This window comes from Emydura macquarii, unplaced genomic scaffold (assembly GCF_026122565.2).
Source record: "Emydura macquarii macquarii isolate MOO-44397 ecotype Brisbane River unplaced genomic scaffold, CSIRO-AGI_Emac_v2 contig_1483, whole genome shotgun sequence".
Taxonomy (NCBI): domain Eukaryota; kingdom Metazoa; phylum Chordata; order Testudines; family Chelidae; genus Emydura; species Emydura macquarii.
In genome coordinates, this window is record NW_027131620.1 from 1,017,375 (window position 1) to 1,041,302 (window position 23,928).

Here is a 23,928-nt window from a genome sequence, read left to right on the forward strand (position 1 = left end):
TGATTTTTGTATCCATATCCTGATGAGTTTTTGAGATATGAGGGAGATGGAATACATCTTCCCACTCCAAAAAAGTGGAGAATTTTTTATTTGAGAAGCCCTCTCTAGTCGCTGTAGTGCCACAACAAATAAAAATACAATGGTGTGGTGGTTGTCAGCTTCTTAAACACACTGTTTTTTAGATAAAAATATGTTTTGAGAGTTTGCCCTGTAGCAGATAGTCTTGATATTCTTGTACCTCGTTAACCAAATTCTTCTAGGTATTGTCTGAGATTACTGGGGACACATGGAAGGGAAAGGGTGAGGAAATGGGCTCTACAGGAAAAGAAGTTTAATTCCACTAGACACTTGGTGTTTGTTTTTCAGGATTAGCTATTTGCCATAATCCTCTTGATTAAGGATTATGATTCCTGTAGAAGTGTAATCCAGATGAGCCTCCCAGTAGATGACTGAATACCATGCATGATTTACAACACAGTGTGGGTTGGTAATGCCTTTCACAGATGTTAATCCGTACAACTAAATGCAAGTAATATGTGTATGACATTCCCTACAGCTAGCATCTGGAGATAGGGTTGAGGGGAATTGATTGATCAGGAGGAAACCGAATTTCAGATTAGGGTTTGGTTGTTTTGTCAGAAAGATAGCTAAGGCCTGGTCTACACTTACTGGAAATTCGGTGGCAGTCAATGGGAGTTACGCAAGCTACACAGAGCAGCTTGCGTAGCTCCCATCGATTTCATAACTCCTCTTCTACTCAGCGTCTTCACTGTGCTGCGCCGATGGGCAATGCGTTCCCGTCGACGCAGTGCTACGCCACTTGTGGGGGTGGTTTTAAAGCATCAACTTCATTGACCGCTCAATCAATCCAGATAGATCCATCTGACGATGGCGGATTTGCCGCCGTCCATGAAGACGTACCCTTAGAATACTAAACCAAGGAGATGAGGGTGCTCAAGTGAGACTTAGTGTGAAGGAGTCTGAGAAATTCTATTCCAAATGGTGGGTCATCCCAAGACTGACTGCCCCACCACTGTGGGCAGACTGGGAGGAAGATGCACCGATGTCTAGTACTTGAAGATTAGAGTATAAGGGATAGTTGGGGAATAAAAAGGAATGTAGTAGAGTTACATAATTCTGTGCCGGAGGTTGAAGACTTAAATGGAAGTTTTTGTCCTGGATTTTGAAATGCAAAGTAGATCGGATAAAATGTTCTTTCTCCTGGGTACAAGAGTGTTGAACATAACATTTAAAAAAATAAGCAACATCCCTACTATTCAGAAAGCTGAATAAAGTAGTCTGTGTATTCATCTGGGGAAAAAGAGCCAAGAGTCTGATGGGACACCTTAACATCCTCTAGGGCTGAGAGGCCTGTCTGCTATTAGGCGGCTTGGCTGCTTTTGGAGCAATCTATAGATTTGAAATTCCTGAGCATATTCAGTGGGTTAAAATGGAGGAAACACAATTCAGGTACGAAAGGCAAGGCCCTTCTCCCTATGGATTAGGTAGCCTGTAGTGAAACAAATCTTTTGACTCACATATTAGCTAGTGGGCACAGCCTGAGAGAAAACATTCTCCCTTGCAAACCAAGAGATTGTAATGATCTGGGAGGATATTCATACCCAGTCATCTAACCTTAACTGCCTTCACTTTACCCAAATGTCAGTTTTATTTAAGAATAATTTATTTTATAACCTTGGAAGAAGTTCAGCCACTCTCTAGATGAAAATTCCTATTTACCAAGTCTATGCAGTTTGGGTATTTTGCCTATCAACTCCATAATAAAAAGCCGTTTATAGTGACATAGCTTTTCAGTTTTCCTTTAGAGGAATAGATCTGTTACTAAAAATGCTCTCTTGATCCATGGTAACATGCACTGCAATGTAGCAACACCCTTTAAAATGAGCATCTGCTACGTGACTAAATTCCCAAGGCATGAAAAGGGTAAAATACAATAGAACACTCACTTGATAGAGATTAATTCTTCTAACTGAACATCATCTGTGAGCCAGCAGAAAATATTTTTCACTGGTGGTCTTCCACAAGGAATACCTACTGAAGAAATCAATCTGTTTAAACAAATGTATTGCACCCATTTATTATTTTACCGACAACTTTTCAGAATACAACCGGATCCTCTTATGTGAATGAGTCTGAGTTTAATATTTTCTAAATTAGTGTTTGAAAATAGTGTTTAATTAGCTTGAAAGATTAAACATAGTTTAATGTTCTGTAATAGAGATTGTTATGGACAATAAGTGTGCTAAGGGTTTAAAGGGAACTTTGTTTTGAATGACAGTGTATTGGACTCTAATCCTGCCTTGCAACAGACTCGCATGTGCCCTTGGACAGCTTGCTCTCTCTGCCTCACTTTAGCCATCAGTAAAACGGGAGTAATACCCTTCTGCATCATGGAGTTCTGAGGTGTAATTTTTCGGTGTGTCATCTTTGAGAGTGATGGCTGGAGGGCTCTATAAAAGTGCAAAGTATTAACATAAATTAATACATGTTAAGACTAGAAGGGGCCATTGTTGTCATGTAGCCTTACTCCTTGTGACTGCATAACACATGCCCTAGAATTCCACACGGTAGTTCTTGCACTGAGTCCAATAACTGATGGTTGAACTAGAGCGTATCATACAGATCTCATTCTAATTTTGATTTTAAACTCTTTAAAATGCTCAAACTTATTCCACTGGTTCAGCAGAATTAGTGCTAAGAGGGCTCTTGCCCCTTCCTTTATTCTCCCTCCTCCACCAGATGTTGCTGTCACCTCTTTGATACCCCCAAAATGTACAGCTCTGTCTCTTTGGTAAAATGCTTGTTTAATTTGCATCAATATTCCACTGGATTGTGTCTGTGCAGCTCTGTCTGTGAGGCCCCCCCCCCCCCCCCCCCACTAGGCAGATGTCCATTATAATGAAATGTAAAAAGGGGAAAAAATAACAATAAAGGCAGAGGAGTATAATGTTACTGCTTGGTTTGACAGGACCTCCTATTGCTGCAGCCGCCAGTGCCAGCCGTGGACTAGATTAATCTGTATTCCAACACACCATTACCGAAGTCAAGATAGATCTAATTAGGGTATTTTAAGCACGGCTTGCATCCTAAATCTTCCATGTCTGTCTAGGGAGGAGTAGGAAGGGCTGTGAGGGAGAAGGCAACATTATCTGCTAGGGTGGAGTATAGTTGAGATAGTCCAAAGGAGAAGTTTTTGGTGACCAGCTCTGCCTTTCACTCATGCATGTCTTTGCAGATTCTTGGGATGTGTCCACACTAGGAAAAAAGGTGTTTTCTTACCACGTATTAACTAACACAGGGTAAAATCCTATTCAAGACAAGACAGTTGGTAGGTTTGATATGTTAGCAGGTGAGGTAAACAGTAGAAGGAAGCCTACCGTTTACCTGCTGTCTGGCCGTGTCTTCATTAAGATTTGACCTGTTGTTTATCATGGATTGGCTAATAAATGGTAAGAACTCACCTTTTTTTCCTAGTGAAGACAAGGTCTTTGTGGGTCTGGGTTTGACACATTTTCAAAAGAAATGCATCTAGGCCTGTCTTGTGAAGTGACTATGGGTGTGGCATAAGGGTAGGTAGCAGCTTTGGCTTCTATCCTTTTCTGTTTCCCTTCCTCAGGCTAACATTTTCCATGCCATTACAGTGAACTTTGGTTGTAACTTTGCAAAGCTTCCAGGTAACAATGCCAGTATTCAAGGAGTTGATTGAGTTGCCTAAGATGTATCCTGAGGGCCACACGTGACCCAGGGAATGGTAAAATATGGTCTGTAGATGTAGGATGAGAACAAAGCTGATCAACTGCAGGTGTCCCTTTTGATGGACTCAAAGCAGCAGCAGTTTCTAGCCATCTCTCAAGGAAGAGCCAAGTGTGAGGAAAGTACAATGATTATGCACATTTACATATGTCTGTGCGTGATGTATAGTGGTGTAGGCTGCAGATTCCTGGAAAGCTGTGAATGTGCCCAGAAATGTAGATGTTTGGGCTGGTCTTCTTCATTGGTCTTGCAGACATCTTGTTTTCATTAAGTGATGGATTCAGCCAAGTTTCATGTCAAGTTAGGGTTAAGATAAGCCAAGAATTGTCTGACACTTCAATTAACCGTATTCCTGTCCTGCCCATAGGTATTGTATTGATCGCGCAGTAGGGCACATTGGAACGTGTTCATAGGAAATAGGCCAAGCAAGTGAAGACTCCTCCTTTGGCTCAGAAATATTTTAGATTTGGAGAATAATTATGCCATCATTTGGAAAGAGAAATTAAATATAGAAGGCCAGATCCTGCCAATACTACCTGGCATAGTACTTGCTACTAACAATGGGCCCATTCATGGCAATGAAACTGCTCCCAGTAGTAAGTGTTTGTATGATTGGGCTCATAGTTTCTGTATTATAGAATAGGACTTCACAACCATGTGTCAGCAGAATGTGCTATAGAAAGTGGACAGAATAGGTTGTGTAGCCAAAGAAAAAACACTGAAGCATTCTTAAGGTGACTTTGTGTCCTTGGGGTTCTCCTTAAATACAGTGACTGAAAAGGTCTGTGAGGGGTCCTATTACATAACCACTGAACATGAGCTCTCAGTGAGATGCTGTGGCTAAAATGTAGATGTTTAAATGGAAGAACATTGAGGAGGACTAGCCAGGTGATGTTTCTATTCTATATGGTGTTGGTGAGACTATTATTGGAATATGGCGTCCATACTTTAAAAAAAGATCGTTCAGAGCAGAGCTACAAGAATTGATTGGAAGTCCGGAAAACCTGCCTGATGACTTGAAGAGCTCAGGTTACCTCGGTTATCAAAGAGAGGGGTAACAGGTGACCTGGTCATTGTGTGTAAGTACCTACAAAACAGAGGGCTGATAACGGAGGGCTCTTAACTCTAGCCAAGAAAAGCAACAAGATCTGGCTGGAGGTTGAAGATAGAAAAATTCAAACTGGAAATAACATTAACGGTGACTGGAAATAACCACTGACCAGCTATGAAGGGATGTGGTAGAATCTGTCCTTTAAGGGCTGTACATTCAGATATACCCTAGCTCATGCAGAAATAATGGACCTGATGCAGAAGTCGCTGGGCGAAGTCCTATGGCCTGTGCTCTGGAGGAGTTTGGACAGATGATCACTCTGATCCCTTCTGGCCTAAAAATCCGTGAAGCTAAGTAGACAATCGAGTGTATCAATGACCAATCCACCCTGTCTGTATTCCTGAAATAAGTGGCTTGGTGTTCAGTTACTGACTACAAATCCTAAAAAGGCAAGAGGGGAAGATGATGCACCGGAGAGAGTGAGCCTGGTTTATGGGAACAGGATTGGAGGGGTCCTTATTTTAGAAAATATCTGGTAGCCCTAGTACAACAGGGAGTGGAGCAGCAACTTCTTACTCCACTGGGGGCCCTGCTAAGAGCCCCCTCTCTTATACTTATGGTAGACACACAGCAGATGAACTCTGGCACTTTGGAGACACTGGCTTTTTTCCAAGCTAGCAGAACAAACTGCTAGGACTGTTTTGCCCATCCTATTCATTGTAGGAAAATCTGGGCTCGATAGCATTTTGGGTTTTCTATAATCCTTTTTTTTACACAGGCAACTAATTTGATATAGTGTGTGGGGCATAGTTGCCTCCTGCTATCCTGAAGGCCCCTCTGTGGTGAGCCTGCATTCACACAGGCTGCATTCACATATCCATAGCCATCTTTCACCTCCATTTTATCCTGTCGAAATGACAGAGCAGCTGAATGGTGCTGGCCACCAGATAAACCTGTTATCTCCTCTGCTCTTTCTGCCAGCAGCTCTCCTCATCTCCTTGGTGCATGAAAAATTGACACCACCTCAGGCAGAAATCTGTTCCTGAGGAAGCTACATTTATTAGTAGCTAATGAAATCGTGTGTATGTACCTTTTCCTTGTTGTTTTGCTGCCCTTATGTAGCACACAGATAACCTGTGGTGCAAAGGGGGCAGATACACAATTGGGACGTGGCACATTTATTGCTTAGGTGGCTTCAGCCTTTTAATGAAAAGATGAGCTGTCCGTTTCTTTGAAAGTCCCATGCAAACAGGTAAATGTCATTTGTTCATTGTACACCAGAGCAATTGAGCACGGCTTCTCTTGGCTGCAGGCTAGACAGAATTGTGGAAATGCACCTTAATCTGGTTTGATGGCAATGGGAAGATGATCCCTCTTTTCTGTATATTGCATTTTCTTCTCTGAGAATAACAGACCCTGACACCCCTCTTTCCCCTCCCGTCAGTGAGGCTATGGAGGAGATTTTTATAGCCACTATTTCTCATCAATCTTAATCAGCAGGATTAAAGCAAAGACATTATTGAGAAGTTCTAGTTCAGAATACATTGAAATGTATGAAACCTGAGGTCTGTACTTAATGCATACTTGAAGGCAGGATAACAAATGACTCAGTGAGGGAGAGAAGGTGATGGCTGTCATTTGCTCTGTGACTTTGTGCGTGGTTTTACCTGCCTTTATTTCAACGTTGCCCCTTTGATGCACTGCCCTATATCTGACATTGGCACAAACTCTGCAAATGATTTGCACTCTCTGCAATGACCATGCCTTTAGTGGGGGGGTGCAGGGAGTGTGAATCAATTCAGTCTGTAGCCCACTGCTATTGTTTTCACAGCCTCCCAGGAATCTCTGTCTTTCCTCCTCCGCTCACCTTTGTGCCCCAAAATAAATGTGAATCCAGGCTCTGTCAGCACAACAGTCTGCCATTGTCAGTGTGTTAATGGGTGAAACGAAGGATGGCCGAGATATAGGAGCCGTGGAAAGCCTTTAAAATCCGAGAACATGGTTGGAAAGGAATAGAGATGTTTAATTCACATTTCATTTGGAATAAATTTAAAAACATATACAGGCACCATCTGTCTTTCAGGCAGGTACATACTAGGGTGACCAGATATCAAGTGTGAAAAATCGGGATGGGGGATAATAGGCACCTATGTAAGAAAAAGCCCCAAATATTGGCACTGTCCCTATAGAATAGGGACATTTGGTCACCCTAGTACATACTGAGTAGTTAGACACCCACATGAAGTAAACTGTGGGCACAAAAAGGGAAGCCCAGTTAAGGTCAGTCTGACAAGGTCAGGCTCTGAGTGAGATCAGATGCTGCCTTGAAAGAGGTCGAGGCTGTGTGTGTCCCTTCTAAGGGAATAGGGGCCAGTGGGAAGTCTTCCTTTTCTACATAATTTAGCGCCTGGGGAGCCTTGAAAATCAGCATTAGGGAACCACAACACACCCTATAAACAAAGAGCCTAGAACAGAGCTTTTCCCTTCCTGTGAAATGCTGAGGGACCTGAATTCCCTTGAAAGGTGCCCAATGCTTTTCAGAGGTCCCTTGGAGAGTGATTGCTGCCTGTTTTGTTAGTGAGGATCTGGGGAAGTGATTCTGCTGTGATGTTTGACAGAGAAGAGCTTCTGAAGGAAATTTGTAAAGAAATTATGTGGTGCATGCCATGCTGTCCCCTCAGTGAAACCCTGTTCTTCCTTTGGCTTTGGGGATTCGTGTTTGTTGTGGGACATCTGTCTAGCTGTTCATAAAGAGAACACCTTGAAGCTGTGACCTGCCACACACAAGAAAAGAATCAGTACAAATTTGAGATCTTTAGTGCAGTTGCCCTTCAGACTCTGAAATTTAGTGGGGCTGTATATGAACTTGGGCTATCTCTTGTGTTCTTGCCCAGTTAACATTTTACTCTGTTTCAGGGTTTGTTCTGTGGAAATTTTGACCCATAAGTGGAATCTAGAAGGCTGTGGAGCAGGTTTATTTGTTCATTATTTCCTTGTGTGTTGTGCTGAATTTGTATTCAGTACACAGGATTTTCTGTAAATAAGAGGTTTGTTTGAAGATTTTGCTCTAGCTAATGCCAATTACATCTCTGCAGGAGCTGTATTCTGGCATGGTTATTCCTTTCGTGAGCTATCCTGTTCTAACAGCTACTGCCTGCTTGGTAATGTAAGGGTCACTCAAATGACAGTGCCAGCTTCTGAATGGACCCTGGTTTGGGTCGAGTATGGCTCTCATCTGTGGAAGAAGCAGTAATGATGTGCCCTTAGCTAGGATAGGAAATGCCAAAAGGAGAGTGAAAGCCACTGGGAGATACCTCAGCCAAGGGAGTTAAACTCATCTGGAGTTTGGGCTTTATTTTATAATGTCCCTTTTTTCAGGGCTGCAATTAACAGCAAGATTCCAAAACAGGTTCAAAGTAACACAACACTTGATAAAAGCCTGCAGAGGTCTAACATCCAACTTACAGCTAGCTGGGAAAAGAGACGAAACACCTAGGTACCCATTCTTGCCACAGCTGCCCCATTTTTTTATAACCACACCCCAGATCACCCATGTGCTGGACAGGGAACCCCTGCAACTGGAACTTACAGTGTGCCTTTTTTATACCGTGTCAAAGAGAGGAAATGATCTGATATTCCTGACCTGTGTGCCACTCTCTTCACCACCAGAGCATGTCTGTTCTATCCTGGCTTCCCTTCTGCGCAATCTGAGAGGGCAGCAGAGAACGCGGCTGCTGAATAAATTCACAGAGAATGACAGCGAGAAGGTTAGTGCACTGGATGTCCAACTGTGCTCCCTCTGTTGGAGTACAGGGCAGGGGAAGATGGTTAGAACTGGACTGGTGCCGGTGCTTCATTGACCCTGGGCCAGCCTGAAAAATGGATCTTAAGTTGCTATATCTGCGGGGGTGAGAAAAAACAAACCCTGCCAGGAGCAGTGAGAATTGGGAATATCCTCGTTACCTGTGCTACCCCTGGCCAGTACCTGGGATAGTGCTCTATATGTTCTGCATTTGCATCACTCACCCCTTCCATGGAGTACTTCAGCCTTCTCAGCAGGAATGATATTTGGTGGTGGAATTGTCCCCGTAGTACATACCAGATGATGGGTAGCCATCTGCATAGCAGCAGCTTTTGCAAACCAGTTCTTTCAATGGGAATTGTATATTCAGTCAGCGTTTAAGGCCAGAAGGGACCACCAGGTCATCTGGTCTGACTTCCTGCTCTCCACAGCCACTAAAGCCCACCCAATTACCCCTTAGCAGCCTGGATTAGAATATAAGAATGGCCATACTGGGTCAGACCAATGGTCTGTCTAGCCCAGTGTCCTGTCTTCCCACAGTGGCCAATGTCAGGTGCTTCAGAGGGAGTGAATAGGACAGGTAATCATCAAGTGAACCATTCCGTTGGCCATTCCTAGCCTCTGGCAAAGAGCAATTCCTGCCTATCCTGGCTAGTAGCCATTGATAGACCTATCCTCTAGTTCTTTTTTGAATCCTCATTATAGTCTTGGCCTTCACAACATCCTCTGGCAAGGAGTTCCACAGGTTGACTGTGCATTGTGTGAAGAAATACTTCCTTTTGTTCATTTTAAATCTGCTGCCTACTAATTTCATTTGGTGACCTAGTTCTTGTGTTATGAGAAGGAGTAAATAACACTTCCTTATTTACTTTCTCCACACCAGTCATGATTTTATAGACCTCTATCATGTCCCCCTTAGTCATCTCTGTTCCAAGCTGAAAAGTTCCAGTCTTATTAATCTCTCCTCATATGGAAGCTTTTCCATCCCCTAATCATTTTAGTTGCCCTTTTCTGGGCCTTTTCCAATTGCAATAGCTCTTTTTTGAGATGGAGCGACCAGATCTGCATGCAGTATTCAAGGTGTGGGTATACCATGGATTTATAAAGAGTCGATGTATTTTCTGTCTTTTATCCCTTTCCAAATGATTCCAAACATTCTGTTAGCTTTTTTGACTGTTGCTGCACATTGAGTGGATGTTTTCAGAGAACTATTCACAATGACTCCAAGATCTTCCTTGCGTGGTAACAGCTAATTTAGACCCCATCATTTTATATGTATAGTTGGGCTTATGTTTTCCATTGTTAATTATTTTCATTCCTCAACATTGAATTTCATCTGCCATTTTGTTGTTTAGTCACCCAGTTTTGTGAGATCCCTTTGTAACTCTTTGCAGTCTGCTTTGGACTTAATTATCTTGCGTAGTTTTGTATCATCTGCAAATTTTCTCACCTCACTCTTTACCCCTTTTCCCAGATAATTTATGAATATGTTGAACAGTACTGGTCCCAATACAGAACCCTGTGGGACACCACTATTTACCTCTCTCCATTCCAAAAGCTGACCATATATTCTTACCCTTTGTTTCCTATCTTTTAACCAGTTACTGATCCAGGAGAGGAGCTACCCTCTGATGCCATGACAACTTATTTGCTTAAGAGTGTTTGGTGAGGGACATTGTCAAAGGCTATCTGAAAATCTAAATACACTGAATCCACCAGATCACCCTTGTCCACATGCTTGTTGACCCCCTCAGAGAATTCTAGTAGATTGGTGAGGCATGATTTCCCTTTACAAAAACCATGTTGACTCTCCCCAACAAATCATATTCATTTATGTGTCTGATAATTTTCTTCTTTACTATCATTTCAACCAATTTGCCTGATACTAAAGTTAGGGTTACTGGCCTGTAATTGCCAGGATCACCTCTGCAGCCTTTTAAAAAACTTTGCGTCACATTAGCTATCCTCCAGTCATCCAGTACAGAAGCTGATTTAAATGATAGGTTACATACCACAGTTAGTAGTTCTGCAATTTCACATTTGAGTTCCTTCAGAACTCTTGGGTGGATACCATCTGGTCCTGGTGACTTATTACTGTTTAATTTATCAGTTTGTTCCAGAACCTCCTCTAACGACACCTCAATCTGGGACAGTTCCTCCGATTTGTCACCTAAAAAGACTGGCTCAGGTTTGAGAATCTCTATCACATCCTCAGCCATGAAGACGAGGCAAAGAATTAATTTAGTTTCTCTGCAATAACCTTATCTTCCTTCAGTGCTCCTTTAGCATCTCAATCATCCAGTGGTCCCACTGGTTGTGTAGCAGGCTTCCTGCTTCTGATGTTTTTTGCCTTCCTAGTTATAATTTCACACTTCACTTGCCAGAGTTTATGATCTTTTCTATTCTATTTTTCTCAATAGGCTAAAGCATTATAGGCCTCAGGAGACTAAACAGTTGTGTGGCCCAGGGGGAGACTAGGAAGGTGCATGAATGCCCATTGCCCAGCAAGATATACCCAGCTGATCCCAGCAAGTGACCCAGGCTGCAGAGAATGGCAACCCCTCTTGCCCCCCAAAACAACCAACATCCTTGTCAGTCTGATCTGGGGGAAAATTCCTTGCGACATCGAAAATGACAGTCAGTATGACCCTGAGTGTGTGAGCAAGGACCACCAGCTGAGCATCTGAGAATTCTCTGTACTGCCATAGCGCACAGCCTGCCTCGCCCTGTACGCAGAACACAGCACAAACCTCCAAGTGCTTTTAGCATGCTCTCCCCATAACTGTGCTTCTCCCAACTCCAGAAAGTCTCATAGTGAAAGGCCATGTCTAATTACTTAATGCAGTACAAAGGAGAGAAAGGCAGCCTTAGTCTCTAATGCAGTGGTCCGCAAACTGTGCAGTGCTCCTACTAGGGGGGCATGCAAGAACATTTGGGGGGGGGTGCGTGGCGGGGCCCAAGCCAGCCCCCACAGGGGGCATGGAAGGAGCACCACCCAGCCCTGCTCTCCTCTAGCCCAGCTTCGGTCCCAGCCACAGCTCCGCCCCCTCCCCTGCTCCGCCCTCATGCCTCTCTGCCCCCCAGCCAGCTCTGCCTCTAACCCCAGCTCCTTGAGTTCTGCCCCCAGCTCTGCCTTCAACCCAGACTCTGCTGAGCCAGCTATGCAGTAATGGGGGAGGAGGTGTGCGGCCAGGTTCCGTTACAGGAAGAGTTTGGGCCCACTGCTCTGGTGTGTAACAGTGCTCGGAGTGCTCACAGCTTGGCTGGATGGACAGGCAGCTGAGGAAAGTGGAGGACCACAAATCGGAGGAGTGGGCTGAGCTCATGGCCTGGCTGCCCTCCTTCTAGTGGGAGCTGATCGGCTCATGTTGTGTTAAGGTGTAGAACTCACTGGCATTTGAGTCCAAAGCACTCACCTGTCCAGCGCAGGCCCCTACCTGTTCTCACTCATTCCCATGTCATTTGTTCCTGCGAGTAGCAGAGCTGCGAGCGCTTTGTGAGACTTCTGGGAAGACGAACAGAGGAGTAGGAGGGGTGGAATACTGAGTGGAGTGCACCTTTCTCTTGCTTAGGTCTGTCTCTTCTGTCTTCACAGGTTGATAGGCTGATGGAACTGCATTTTAAATACTTGGATGCAATGCAGGTGGCTGACAAGAAGATTGAAGGAGAAAAGCATGTATGTATGGCTTCCTGTGTGTTTTCAGCCCGTGTGTCTCTCCTCTCCTTCCTCCCACTCTTAGCTCTCAGCAGTGAAGATATTTTTTTAATATCATGCACATAGCGTGTTTTTTACTTGTCTGCCTTCTACTCACCCTCTTGCAAGCAGCTGAATGCCTGTCTGCCTGCAGAGGTGTTTCCGCTGACCGGGGTGGATATCCTTGGGGACAGGGTGGTACACGTGGGTTGCCTGGCACAGTGCTGTTGGGCAAGGAAGACATGAATCTCTGTGTAAGCTGCAGATGTTCCTGTCTGAAAGAAGCTCAGCAGCCAAACTGGTGAATTCCAGCCAGACCACAGTGAATCCCCGAGGTCTGGCTACACCATTCACCACTCAAAGGGGGGGTAGCCCTCCTGGTGCTTCATTGACTAGTGTGTGTCACTCACACAGACTGCGGCTCTGTAATTCCAAGGGCTTGTACTGTGTAGGCAATGAAAGATAGCTGTGGGTGTTCTGGTTGCTGTGAGAATGCATGTTGTTTCTGGGACTAATATAGCAAAGAATTTCTGGCTCAGCCAACCCAGTGCTCTACACTAAGCCTTCATTCCTGTGCTGAGACTTGTGCTTTGAGTCCTTGCTGTTACTTCCTCTGCCTCCTCTCCATAGTGTGCTGTGTTTGGGAGGTTTCATTTAGCAAAATTTCTGCCCCTGGAGTCACTTTCTTTTGTTTCTGCTGTTCTTTTTAAAAGTTCCATATCTGTTTTAAATTAAACCTGTCTCTAAAACATGCCTGGCCTTCCCTTCTTTCTCATTACCCTGTAACTTCTAACCGTATACTTGTCACCAGGGTGTGCAAATGGCAGCCTTCTTTTCCTACTCCACTACAGCCACACCATTGGTTTTCTTTTGCTTCCAACTCTGTAAAGCAGCATTTCTCTGTCCTGCCTCATTAGCCTTCTTCAGACAGGCGTCATTACAGTGCTCACACAGCTACTGCTCGCAAGGCACCAGCATGACTCCTTTGAGGGGTGGGCAGAGTGTTTTGTCTGAGAAACAAGGTCAGAACCATATTGTAAAATCCTACTATAGCCTACTGCGTTGGGTGGGCTACTCTGCAGCACAGTGGTCTAGCAGAGTTCTCTGGAGAAAGTTCTTGTCCTGACTGACTAGGGAAGCTGTGATAGCACGACCTGGAGCAACAGCCACATTTAAACTCAAGTATAAATAACTTGGCTGTGCTTCCGCCATGCGCTGGGTCAAGGTGGAAAGTATTTTGGATGGATGGAGTGTGTGTGCGTGTATGCTGCAGTAACCGTGATTATCTTTGCATTCGCTTTTACTAGACTTAAATGTTACTGGGCTGGCAGATGGGGGGAGAAAGTGAAATGCAGTGTGACAATTACATGGTAATATTCAAGGCCTCCTTCCCGCCTCTTTACAGTTCTGATCAGCTGTAAGGGAGCTTCTGTGCAGATGAGATGGGGCTGTAGCCAAAGACTGGTGTTTGCTCGAAGTACCAGCAGCGAATCGTTCTGACTGACGAGCTGTGGTACCATATAGTATTTTCTTGGAACTGAAGCTGGAACAGACTTTTCTGAAAGAGAGAATGAGCGGCTGGAGTCAGGGAGCAGCTTGCAGAGCTGTTAGTGAGTTTGGCCCGCTTCCCACAAGATTATCTGTATCAGCACCGAAGAGGGTGTGAAATTGATTAGCACTGACGGAGAATAATCTCCGCCTCGGCTCTCCCCAGCACACGAGCTAGCTGTGTGCGACACTGGCTGCAAACCCCTCACCAGCTCTGACAAACATCTGTCTCGTCAATGCCCGGCCAGTGCAGTGGGCACTGGCAAACATGCCGAGGGCATTATTGCTCGGCAGCTTCACGGCTGCTCAGAAACGCACAGGGGTGAGTGATGAATTGAGCCACATCCGCCGCCAGCATTCGAGCTCCATATGGGCAGCTGCAGCTTCAGAAATGAACAGTGGCCTGAAGCAAAACAGCGTTTGCCCTTCCTTCCCCACCCTCCCCATGTTTCACCTCAGAGGTTTGGGTTGCTCCCTTTAACACCTCATTTCTGACTGTCACTCCTGCTGTTCCAAGCCTGGGCCTCCTACATATAGAGATCAGTGGCACCAGGTAGCCTTGTGCACTTACAGAGCTCAGCACATTTGTGATCGATCTGGTCCACCTGTGCTGTGCCCTGCTGGCTTTGCAGGCTCACTTACCTGTTGTAGGTGCATGGGAAATGGGGACTCCCTTGCAGCTCAGATTCTCCTTTAACCAAGTGCAGCTAGAAGGCTGCACCTTCCCTGCAGCTTCTTGCCGCTCCCACATGGGAGCTGACCATAGTTTGGAATGATTAGAATGAATGGTTCTCTCTTACCCTGCCTCCCCGAGCTATAGGGATGTTTGGGAGAGAGCAGAAATGTCCCCCACGTACTTCGACCTTCCGCAGCACTTTCCATCTGAGAATCTCAAAGCCCTTTATGGGTGTTAAGTTACGCTGTGTATCATCCCTGTGAAGTAAGTGTGGGCTCTGCGCTCCGGGGGCACCAGATTGCACCTCTTTGGGACTGGCAGGCAGGCAGCCCATAGGAGGGATGTCCAGTGGTTAGAGCACTAGTCCGGGCTGTGGGGGACGGGGTTCAATTTCTGCTGTGCCACAAACATCTTGTGTGTCCCCAAGCAAGTCGTTTAATCTCTCTGGGCCTCGGTTCTCCTCTGTGTAATGGGAATAACAGCCCTGTGCTGCCTCTCAGCGGGGCTGTGAGCTCGGGGCTGTGAGCTCGGGGCTGTAAGCTCGGGGCTGTAAGCTTCCGGGCAGGAGCATGTCCTCAAGATGAGAGCGTTCTAAAAGTTTTATACTTTAATTTAAGCTTCTAGGCGAAGTTTATAGAGTATGTGTGCAGGGGTCAGGCAGGATGGTGCCTTTGGCCTTGAATTCTGTGAATCTAGGAATCCCCCTGTTTATCTCTTTCCTTCATGGGCCTTGGGGAGAACAGGATTGCCTGCATTGTCCTTAATGTCTCCTGAAGGCTTTCAGCTCTGCGTTAAGACAATGACTGTAATCAAATCGCATGCTGCAGGGGTCAGGAAGGAATCCACCCACTTATGCACAATTGGCTAGGTGCGTTCTGGGGTTTTTCGCCGCCTTCTCAAACATCAAAGATTGGCCACAGTTGGAGATGGGGCACAGGACAGGGTGGAGTAGTGCTCTGAGGAGGTACAAAGAATCTTTTCTTTGATGCCTGGCCCATGGATCTTGCTCACATGCTTGGGGTCAAACAGGTCACCAGATTTGGGGCGGGAAGGGAATCTTCTCCCCTCCTGCCCTGATCATGTTGGTTGGGATGCTAGGTTCCTTTGCAGAATTGAGTGTGGTTCGCCTGTTAGGTTCCTGTGGGCATCTCACCTAAACAATACCCTGCCAATGTAGGGACCTCAGACATTGCTGACTTCTGAGTGTCTCCTGTTCTCTGCCTGTGGACACAACGGTTTAGTCTCTTGAGGACTGAAATGCATTAGTCTAACTAAAATCATTGGGCTCAGGATAGATAGTTGCCCTCAGGGTTTTCTATGATTCCATGCTTAGGGAGGTTTAGCCCTCTTGGGTCTATAGATGTCTTCCTAGGCCAGGCTTCACTTGTGCTCCTGATTAATCTCCTGCGGTAAAGGGTCCTGTTCCCAGAGAACCTGGATCTACAGGTCCGTGTCCCCCAACAGGTTCACCACTGCCTGGGCCGGGGTGAGTGAGACTCCAATCTGCTGAAGGAGGGAACACAATGGATGAAAGCCACATTATGCAGGGTGCTTGTGAGGCTGACTTCATGGAACAGAATTTGTCCCACTATAAGTCTTGCCTTCATATCAATATAGTGGACCTGTGCGCTTTCTGCAGAGCTGTTTGGACATGATCAGGCGTGATGAGTTAGCAGCATTCACCTTAATAGCCATGTGAAGTTGGGGAGTAGCGTCCATGCACACTTCTGTTTCCAACACCAATCCTTCTTAGCACTTTTTGGTTGAGTCTCTTGCAAGTAAAGCCTAAAGCTAGACAATACCAGAGCCTTGGCTTGTGAGGAAAGTGTCTTGTCCTCTCTCGAACTCTTTAATCCTTTCTGTAGGAAAAGGTGCAGAACCCCCTTGGCTCTTCACTCCAGCTAAAATGAGACATAATTATAGGCAGCAGCAACCCCAGTGAGTTCTGAAAAGGGGAGAAAAAGGCAAGAGGCGGTTTAATGTATTATTTTAGTTCCACAGAAAATTATGCTCAGCAGGTTTATTCAATAAAATATTCTCACCCGATATTTTGCACTATAATGACTTACAAATGACATGCTAATTGTGCTACAGTTAAGTCATTCCACCCTTGGAAGGACAAGATGGACTGAACTAGAATGAAACAGTGTCCACAGATTTTGATAGCTTAAATGAGGATTTGTATTAGTCTGGCATTTGAGTTGAGTTTGAATTGCCTGGAATTGAATTGAGGGCCAGAGATAATGAGGGAGGTCACCGTAAAGTATACGGACTGTAACTCTTCACTGCAGGGCATGCAGATTGCAGAATCTGGCTACATTTACACATCGCTTGGTCGTCTTGCTGTCTGCAATGTTAGCTTCTTCAGGTACACGCCAAGAGGCTAAAGTGAGCTTTGTAAGCTCCCCTACTGGGATTGCTTGGTCACTTTGGACAAGCCATGTTGAATGCCCTGTCACCCTTCCCATTTCTACCGTCCAGAATTCACTGTAGCTGCAGCCTTATGTTTACTGATTCAATGGAGGTGTGAGGCGTCGCAGCCATCACAGAGAGTTCTCCGCTGTTGCAGATTGGCAGCTCAGTTTACAGATGCACAAGCACATCTCTGCATGTAGGCAGAAATGAAGAAATGCAGTTGCTTTCTTGTATGCAGTTTTGAGAACTCAGCTGTCACCTTGACATGACCTAGATGTAGACCTGCTTTTTTGCCAGCAGAAGGGTCTGTGACCCCATCCCAATCCTTCTGCATTTCAAGGAACATGATGGCAAATCCATGTGTGAGAAGCTGCTGGGAGATGGTAGTGTCTGTTTTCACTGAGATGACAGGATGCATAAAATACAGTCGCAGTACATCTTGGCATATTGTTGAAGAACCATGGTACAGACTGTATGGAACAAATCACTTTTCTTTGGTAACATGAGGCCTCCAGCACCTTTTGGACTCTGCATGAATTTACCAGCGCCCTTAATGCTGTTCCTTCAAAATCTTTGGAAATCACTTAATTCTGTGAAGTGTCCAGTCTTGTTTAGACTAAGATAAAAGATGTGGTGTTATCTAAGGTTCTAAAAATCTAGTGGGAACAAGGCAATGTAGGGGAAGCCTAGATTTTTCACTTGACCTTCTTAATATGTATTAAAGAATACACTGCTTTCACTACACTCAACTTTAGAATGCGTGTATTACCCCCGCATTTCACCTTTAAATCTGTGTCTAGACAAGGCTTGTAGGACTGACTCCCCCTAGTATTTGTGGATTGCAGCAGCATAACCAGGTCCTGATAGGATATAGGGATGGAATGCCAGGTCTTTATGTAATATTATCTGTCTTCCCTCTCTCCTTTGCTTTGGACATTGTTCCAGGTCACTGTACAATTGGGCTGCTATGATTTGAGAACAAATTGCAAATCTTTTCACTTGGTCCTGGTTATTCCTGACCCTGTGAAGATTGATTACAGCCCAGTTTTCTGCTTGCTCCTGCCGCCAATCCAGCACGTCTACTCACCTCTCCCTCTCACACAGACTCGTCTTGTACTGGACTGGATCAGGCATTTAATGAGTGAGTGAATTGCTGGTGGATACCTAACTCATAGGACATCCAGAGTGCCCCAATCATTAAATCACCTCAAGAGTATGGCAGACATCCTTCTTCCTTGCCTTTCCCCCTCTCCCCATGTACAGCAGGGTGAAGGAAGTGAGGGGATGAGCTGCCAACATTAGTGCAGGATCCAAGCCTAATAGCAGTTTTCATGTCCGTGCCTGAAGTGATTTAAAATGTTCTGGCTCTTAGCGCTACGTTTTTCTTAAGCTGGTGAGTGCTGACTCAGGTCTGGTCTACAATGGGAACTTATATCTGCATAGTTACGTCTCTCAGGGGTGTGAAAAATCCACACCCTCGGAAAGACGTGGCTATACTGACCTGAGCCCTGGTGTAGACAGTGCTAAGTTGATGGAAGAATTCTTCAGTTAGCGTAGCTACCGCTTCTCGGGAAGGTGGATTACCTATGCTGATGGGAGAACCCCTCCTGTCGGCATGGGTAGTGTCTACATTGAAATTCTACATCACAGCTGCAGCAGTTTAAGTGTAGACATACCTTCAGAATGGTGTGGTGCAGTGGCATTCCTTACAGTCTCAACTGGTGCTCTTCCACACTGCTCTGCGTTCAGTCCTTGCTCTCCTCGTCTCTGAGAGATGAACTGATGTATATGTGAGGAGAAGGTTGTGGAGCATCTCTTACGCCCACTTCGCCTCGCTGTGCAGAGAGATGTGATCGCTCTGTATTGTAGTGGCAGATCCGTCATCATCTTTAGGTTCTGAGTCTTCACTTGACACTCTAGGCCTGTCACTCCTGCCTCATTAGTATGAGAGGAGCTCATTTTAGCTTCAGAGAAGCCCATCTTCTTGCTGTCTTCTCCCATCAGCAAGGGGCATCTCAGTGCGAATTGGTGGCAGATTAGAAATGGCATCTGAGTCTCATTTGGAGAGTAGCAACTTGACGGCTCAGAGAGAGACCGTGGAAAGGTGGCTATTTGGTATTGTACTGTGAGACAGATTAACATTTAGAGGGTGGCTGTGGTTAAAATGAACTGTAAAAATGGCATCTTAGTACTGTACATATCTCCTTGCGAAGTCTCGTGAGTTGTATCTGCTTAATTGACTGATACTCCACAGCTTGCCTCACTGTGGGTGCAGCAGAGCCTCTTATAACTATGGAAGGAGCAAGCCATCTTCTTTGCTGCTGTCTGCATAATCGGGAAAAGAGGCAGCTGATTGCCACTCCCCGGATCACTTATTCTTGGTAGTGATGTCCCGTAAAAGAAATGATGAGATTGCCTTTTGTGGAGAATATGGGACTTTCTGAAATATCTTCATGAATAACGTGCATGACTCGGTTTACCCACTCACTTTGTATCCCTTCCCCCTGCGTGTAAAGGGGTTAATTCCTCTCTGGGATGGGGAAGGTAAACATGGATGGATATCACATACGCCTGTCTAGGTTATCGAGAACTGACTGGAATCAGCACCAGTGAATAGTGTGTCCTGGAGCAACAATAGAAGTTCCCAAGACTGAACATTAGCTTTCAGTGACTGGGAGCCAAGGAAGCTGACCGTCTGAGCAGTGTGTGACTGCATCTGGAGACAAAGGGTCCAAGAGTGGACAGACTGAGTCTGCTGCTGCTGCACACAGGGGTCAGAGAGTGATTGAGAGACTAATGAAACCCAGGAGGCTCACTGAAAGCGGGGAAGATGACTTTGTTATGGTGGAATCTGACTTACGCATGCCTTTACCATTCTAACCTGGACCCTCCAATACTGTAGTCCAGCTGACTAAAAATTGCTGGTGTTTTGGTAAAGGCTGCTTTGTGTGATTGCAGACATTAGTTGCACTGCTCCCTAAACGGACAAAATCTCTGTCAGGAATCTGAATTCGTTTGGACTCAGTGGAGAGCGCTGGTGAGAAACCGGTGCTGTAGTTCAGATGCCCAGCCTCATAGTCGTTTTGCCACATGGCTTTGCCTGTGTAATAAGCTGTGCTTCTTAGAGCTTAGTGAATGGTGGTGCCCTCCCAAAGAGACCGTGTAGAGGCTGGGCTGCCGAACCCCCTGGAAATCTGAAAAATCTTACCTGTTACTTTTAGCTCAGGTTAAGAATTAGGTGCTAGGCCATGGAGGGTGCAATGGAGGAGCTGCTCAGAAAGGAACTTTGAGAGCATTTAAAGGGCCAGCATGTCCCCGACAGACAATGTAGGCTTTAAGCAGCCAGGTGGTGTGCTGGGAAATTTCACAGGAGCTGTAGGTGGCTGTCAGGAGTCCGCCCCGCACAGCCCAGGCATTTGAATGGCAACGGTTGCTCTCTAGCCACAGGGGAGCTGCAGCATCCCTCGCCATACGGGGGGATGTGTATGGGCAAGCTGCACAGAGGGGTATCCACAAGCTCTCCCCGCCCACACAGACCCTGTGTCCTGTGGCACAGTAATATAGATCTGTACTCCAGGGTGTCCAGGCCCCCTGCACAGTCTGTAATCCTCTACAACTGCCACTCCTCTCCTACCTTGTACGGGAGAACCCCTTTGGTTCTGCTCTTGGGGCCCTCTGTGCCTGTTGCATGGTGGGCAAGTGGAGGTGGGGAAACAGGACAGTTGGGTATTTTCCCCTGAGCTCAAGCATAAGGACCGCCTTAGAAGCATAGCTTTGTCAGGAAAGTTCTCCACCCCCTGCTGGGGCTGACACAGAGTTCCTGGGGCTGCATGGATCTGGTCACTGCACGAGTCAGGATTACTGCCCATTGCCTGATAAGGTTTGTTTTAATTGAGCTTGAGGATGGTTGTTTTCCCTTTGTGGGGCTGCCAGTGAGAGATAACTCGCATGCAGCAGATAGAGCTGTCACGCTCCTCTCCTCCCAGTGCTGCCATCCATCATGATCTCTCTTCGGCCCGGTAGCCTCCAGTGGGGTTTCCAGCCAGGAAGCCTGTCCTAGTGCCGACCTCCTGGACTCGAGTGGGAGGGAAGTCAATACTTGCATAACATTCGGAAGCCTTTCCACAAGCAGCAACATCCTGATTTTGAACTTTGCACAGCCATGCCTGTGTCCATTATTTAGAGAGCTGGAGTGTAATTTAAAGTTACCTGGGACATCTAGAATCCGGGATTTTCTGCCCCTTGGGCATCCCTTTGTTGTTGATAACCCCGTCAACTTCAAAATTTGTTCTGAGTCTCACTGGCATACTGAGTCCGTAGCAGAGGATGAACTTACTTCATCCCATATATGAGGAGATTTGTCTTCCTTCCCCGTTTCTGAGGCATTAGTTGAGTTGTAGTTCTGTGTCTAAGCATGTAGAGCAGTTACTGAGAAGAGCCCTTGACTGTTTGGAGAGGGAGACTAACAGGGTAGCAGACTGTAGGGCCCTGCGTAGGAAAGCCGGGCTGGGTTTCTGAGTCACGCTAGAGGAAGGTGCTAGCCCCTGTATTAAGAAGCAGGGTAAAGATTAAGGTCTTGTTTATGCTAGCAAGGGTTTGCTGGTATAGCTATAACTGCAAAGCCTCTTGGTGGGGATCCAGCTTTTACTGGCGAGAGGTCTTTTGCTGACATCGTTTATACCTGTTCCTTTAACAAAATAAGCGATTCCGGCCATTATAACTGTCTACACTAGCACAGGTATGGCTGTCGGGAGATTTTTTTTAACCACACTCCTAACGGCCATAGCTATGCTGGCAATATTTATAAGTGCATCCCAGGCCTCTGTCAGTCTGACAGGTGGGCAGTTAGCTCCAGCCAGGATCGGAAGGTGGTGGGTGTCTCTCTTTGGGCCCAGAGACAGGGCAGAGGTGGTCCTGGAGGAAGACTCTTAAGATAGGGTAGGGACTCAGGCTGTGCGGATACCTTAGGATCCCGCTAGTATTTTGGGGAGCTAGAAGGATAGTTTAGGCCCCCTCGGTAGCTTTATTCACTGATTCTGGCTGGGTGTTAAATGTCTCACCAGGACACACACACCCACTGTTTCCTAATAGACACATTAGAGAGGGGCTGTGCATTAGGCATCTGCCAAGGGAGTCTCCCGAGCTCTGTCCGTGTCCTAGCTCAGCATGTCTCCTGCAGACACCCTGCTCAGGTGTTTGTAATGCGAGTGTCTGTTGCAGGGCTGTGAAGGGTTAATTTTCCTCCTGGTGACTAATGGACTCTGCCTGTAATTGCATTGCAGAGGCAGGCTCAGAAAGCCAGAAAAAGTTGGTAGCCGAAATCAGCGTGTGGCACTTGTGACCTTGTGTGCGTATTTGTCTGCAGCGCACACACAGGACGGTCTCCTTGCTGATGAGCATTGCAGGTAGAGTGCACCCTCTGGCAGTGGCTCTAATGAGGAAATATTGCTCCGTTGGTTTGTGCCCACCTGCCAGACCACTGCATAATAAATCACACAAGCTACAGAGAGCTAGTGGGGCCTGACAAGCTGCTTCCTTTATTTTCTAAAAAAAAAAAATTCCAGGGTGAAGATTGTGAAAGGTTACACGTGACGTGAGTTACAGCCGGTCTCTCTGACAGTGGATGGTAGCATGCACGTGGGGGTGGGAGGGCCTTTCTCAGGAAGGGTCTCGTTGAGTTTATTGCTGGCTGATCCTTCGGCAGCGCTTTGGAGAAAATGTTCTGGATAAGCAGTGGCAGGGTGCTGACTTTCCATGCTGATGTTGGACTGGATCCTGTGTGTAGGAAACGTGAGAACTTTCTTTGGCAGCTTTCCCTACATATTGCTATCGCCTGGGCTTGACCATCTAATGTCTGCACAGTGCACAAGCTCTGGGCCTCTATAGAGGCTGGGAGCAGAGGTCTGCTTACAGGTCCAGATGCTTAGCCTTGGGAAGAGGGGGAGAAGTAGTGCTATGGGTTGCTCTCAGCCCATTGACTGACTGAAGGGGCACTGACTGGCTTTGGAAGGAAGCGCTATCTGGTCCTCCTTATTGGACAGGAAATCACTGTGCCGTAGAACCTTTTGGAGTGGCAGGTGAAAAGGGGATGAGAGAGGTTCCCAAAGGATCCTCCTCCCGCTTCTTCAACCCTCCCCCCCCACAAAACCCACTCTCTTCTGCCAGACGCTCTTCCTGTCCTGAGTGGGAACTCACGCTTGTGCTGAAATGAGCACTTTGGATAGCATTCCTTAGTGTATGTAGGTATTGACCCTTTGTGGGTCACTGGACTGCCCCAAGACTGTGGCAGAACCTCAACAGGTGTGAGCTGTCACAAAAGCCAGGGGAGAGAGAATCGTTTACACCAGCTGAAGATCTGCTCCATGATCATTCCCAGTAAATGAAGCTGGAATAATCATTGGTGTAGGGGTGGTGAATCTGCACATTGTGTGGGTCCTCTAAGCTTAGTTCTGTCTGGTACATCTGGGCATAAGGAGCTTGGAGCTCCAATAGACAGGTTCGGACTCTGCTGAGCTGGTGTCTGCACTGCTTAACAGCAGCCTGTCACTAGAAAGTGGCCTTGATGAGAGAACCGTGCACATTTTGCACATTTTTCAAAACTGGAACCAGTTGCAATGGATTTTTTCACATTTTGTTGTGGAATCAGAAATGACCCTGCCTTTGAACTAGTTATAAACTTTTTACTTGAAAAGAAAAAAGTGCTAATTTGCAGATGGGCACATTTTAGAGAGAAAGGGTGAAAGTTTGCTCAAAAATGAATGCAGTGCGGAGTGAAATTAAATTCATTTTCAAAAAGACTATAGTTTTGTAACAGAAGTAAGTGATAGCTTGCAGTTTTCGATACACAAAGTATATTCAATGGAACTTCTAATATTGGCAAATGTTTGCAAGTGTGAAATCCTATGAAATGAAATTGGGATTGTTTTTGTTTAAAGAACCAATCTCCCCCTCCCCCTTTCCTACTTTTG

At 46.0% G+C, this 23,928-nt stretch overlaps 1 protein-coding gene across 2 annotated transcripts in view; it reads left to right on the plus strand.

Annotated features, from left to right (window-relative positions):
- CTNNBL1 (catenin beta like 1) overlaps nucleotides 1-23,928 on the plus strand; it is an 80,542-nt gene that overhangs the window by 50,276 nt on the left and 6,338 nt on the right. For both annotated transcript variants that reach the window (XM_067553943.1, XM_067553942.1), the window contains exons 12-13: nucleotides 8,495-8,592; nucleotides 12,223-12,303. In XM_067553943.1, coding sequence (XP_067410044.1) covers nucleotides 8,495-8,592; nucleotides 12,223-12,303 — 179 coding nt within the window. The remainder of the gene's footprint in view (nucleotides 1-8,494; nucleotides 8,593-12,222; nucleotides 12,304-23,928) is intronic.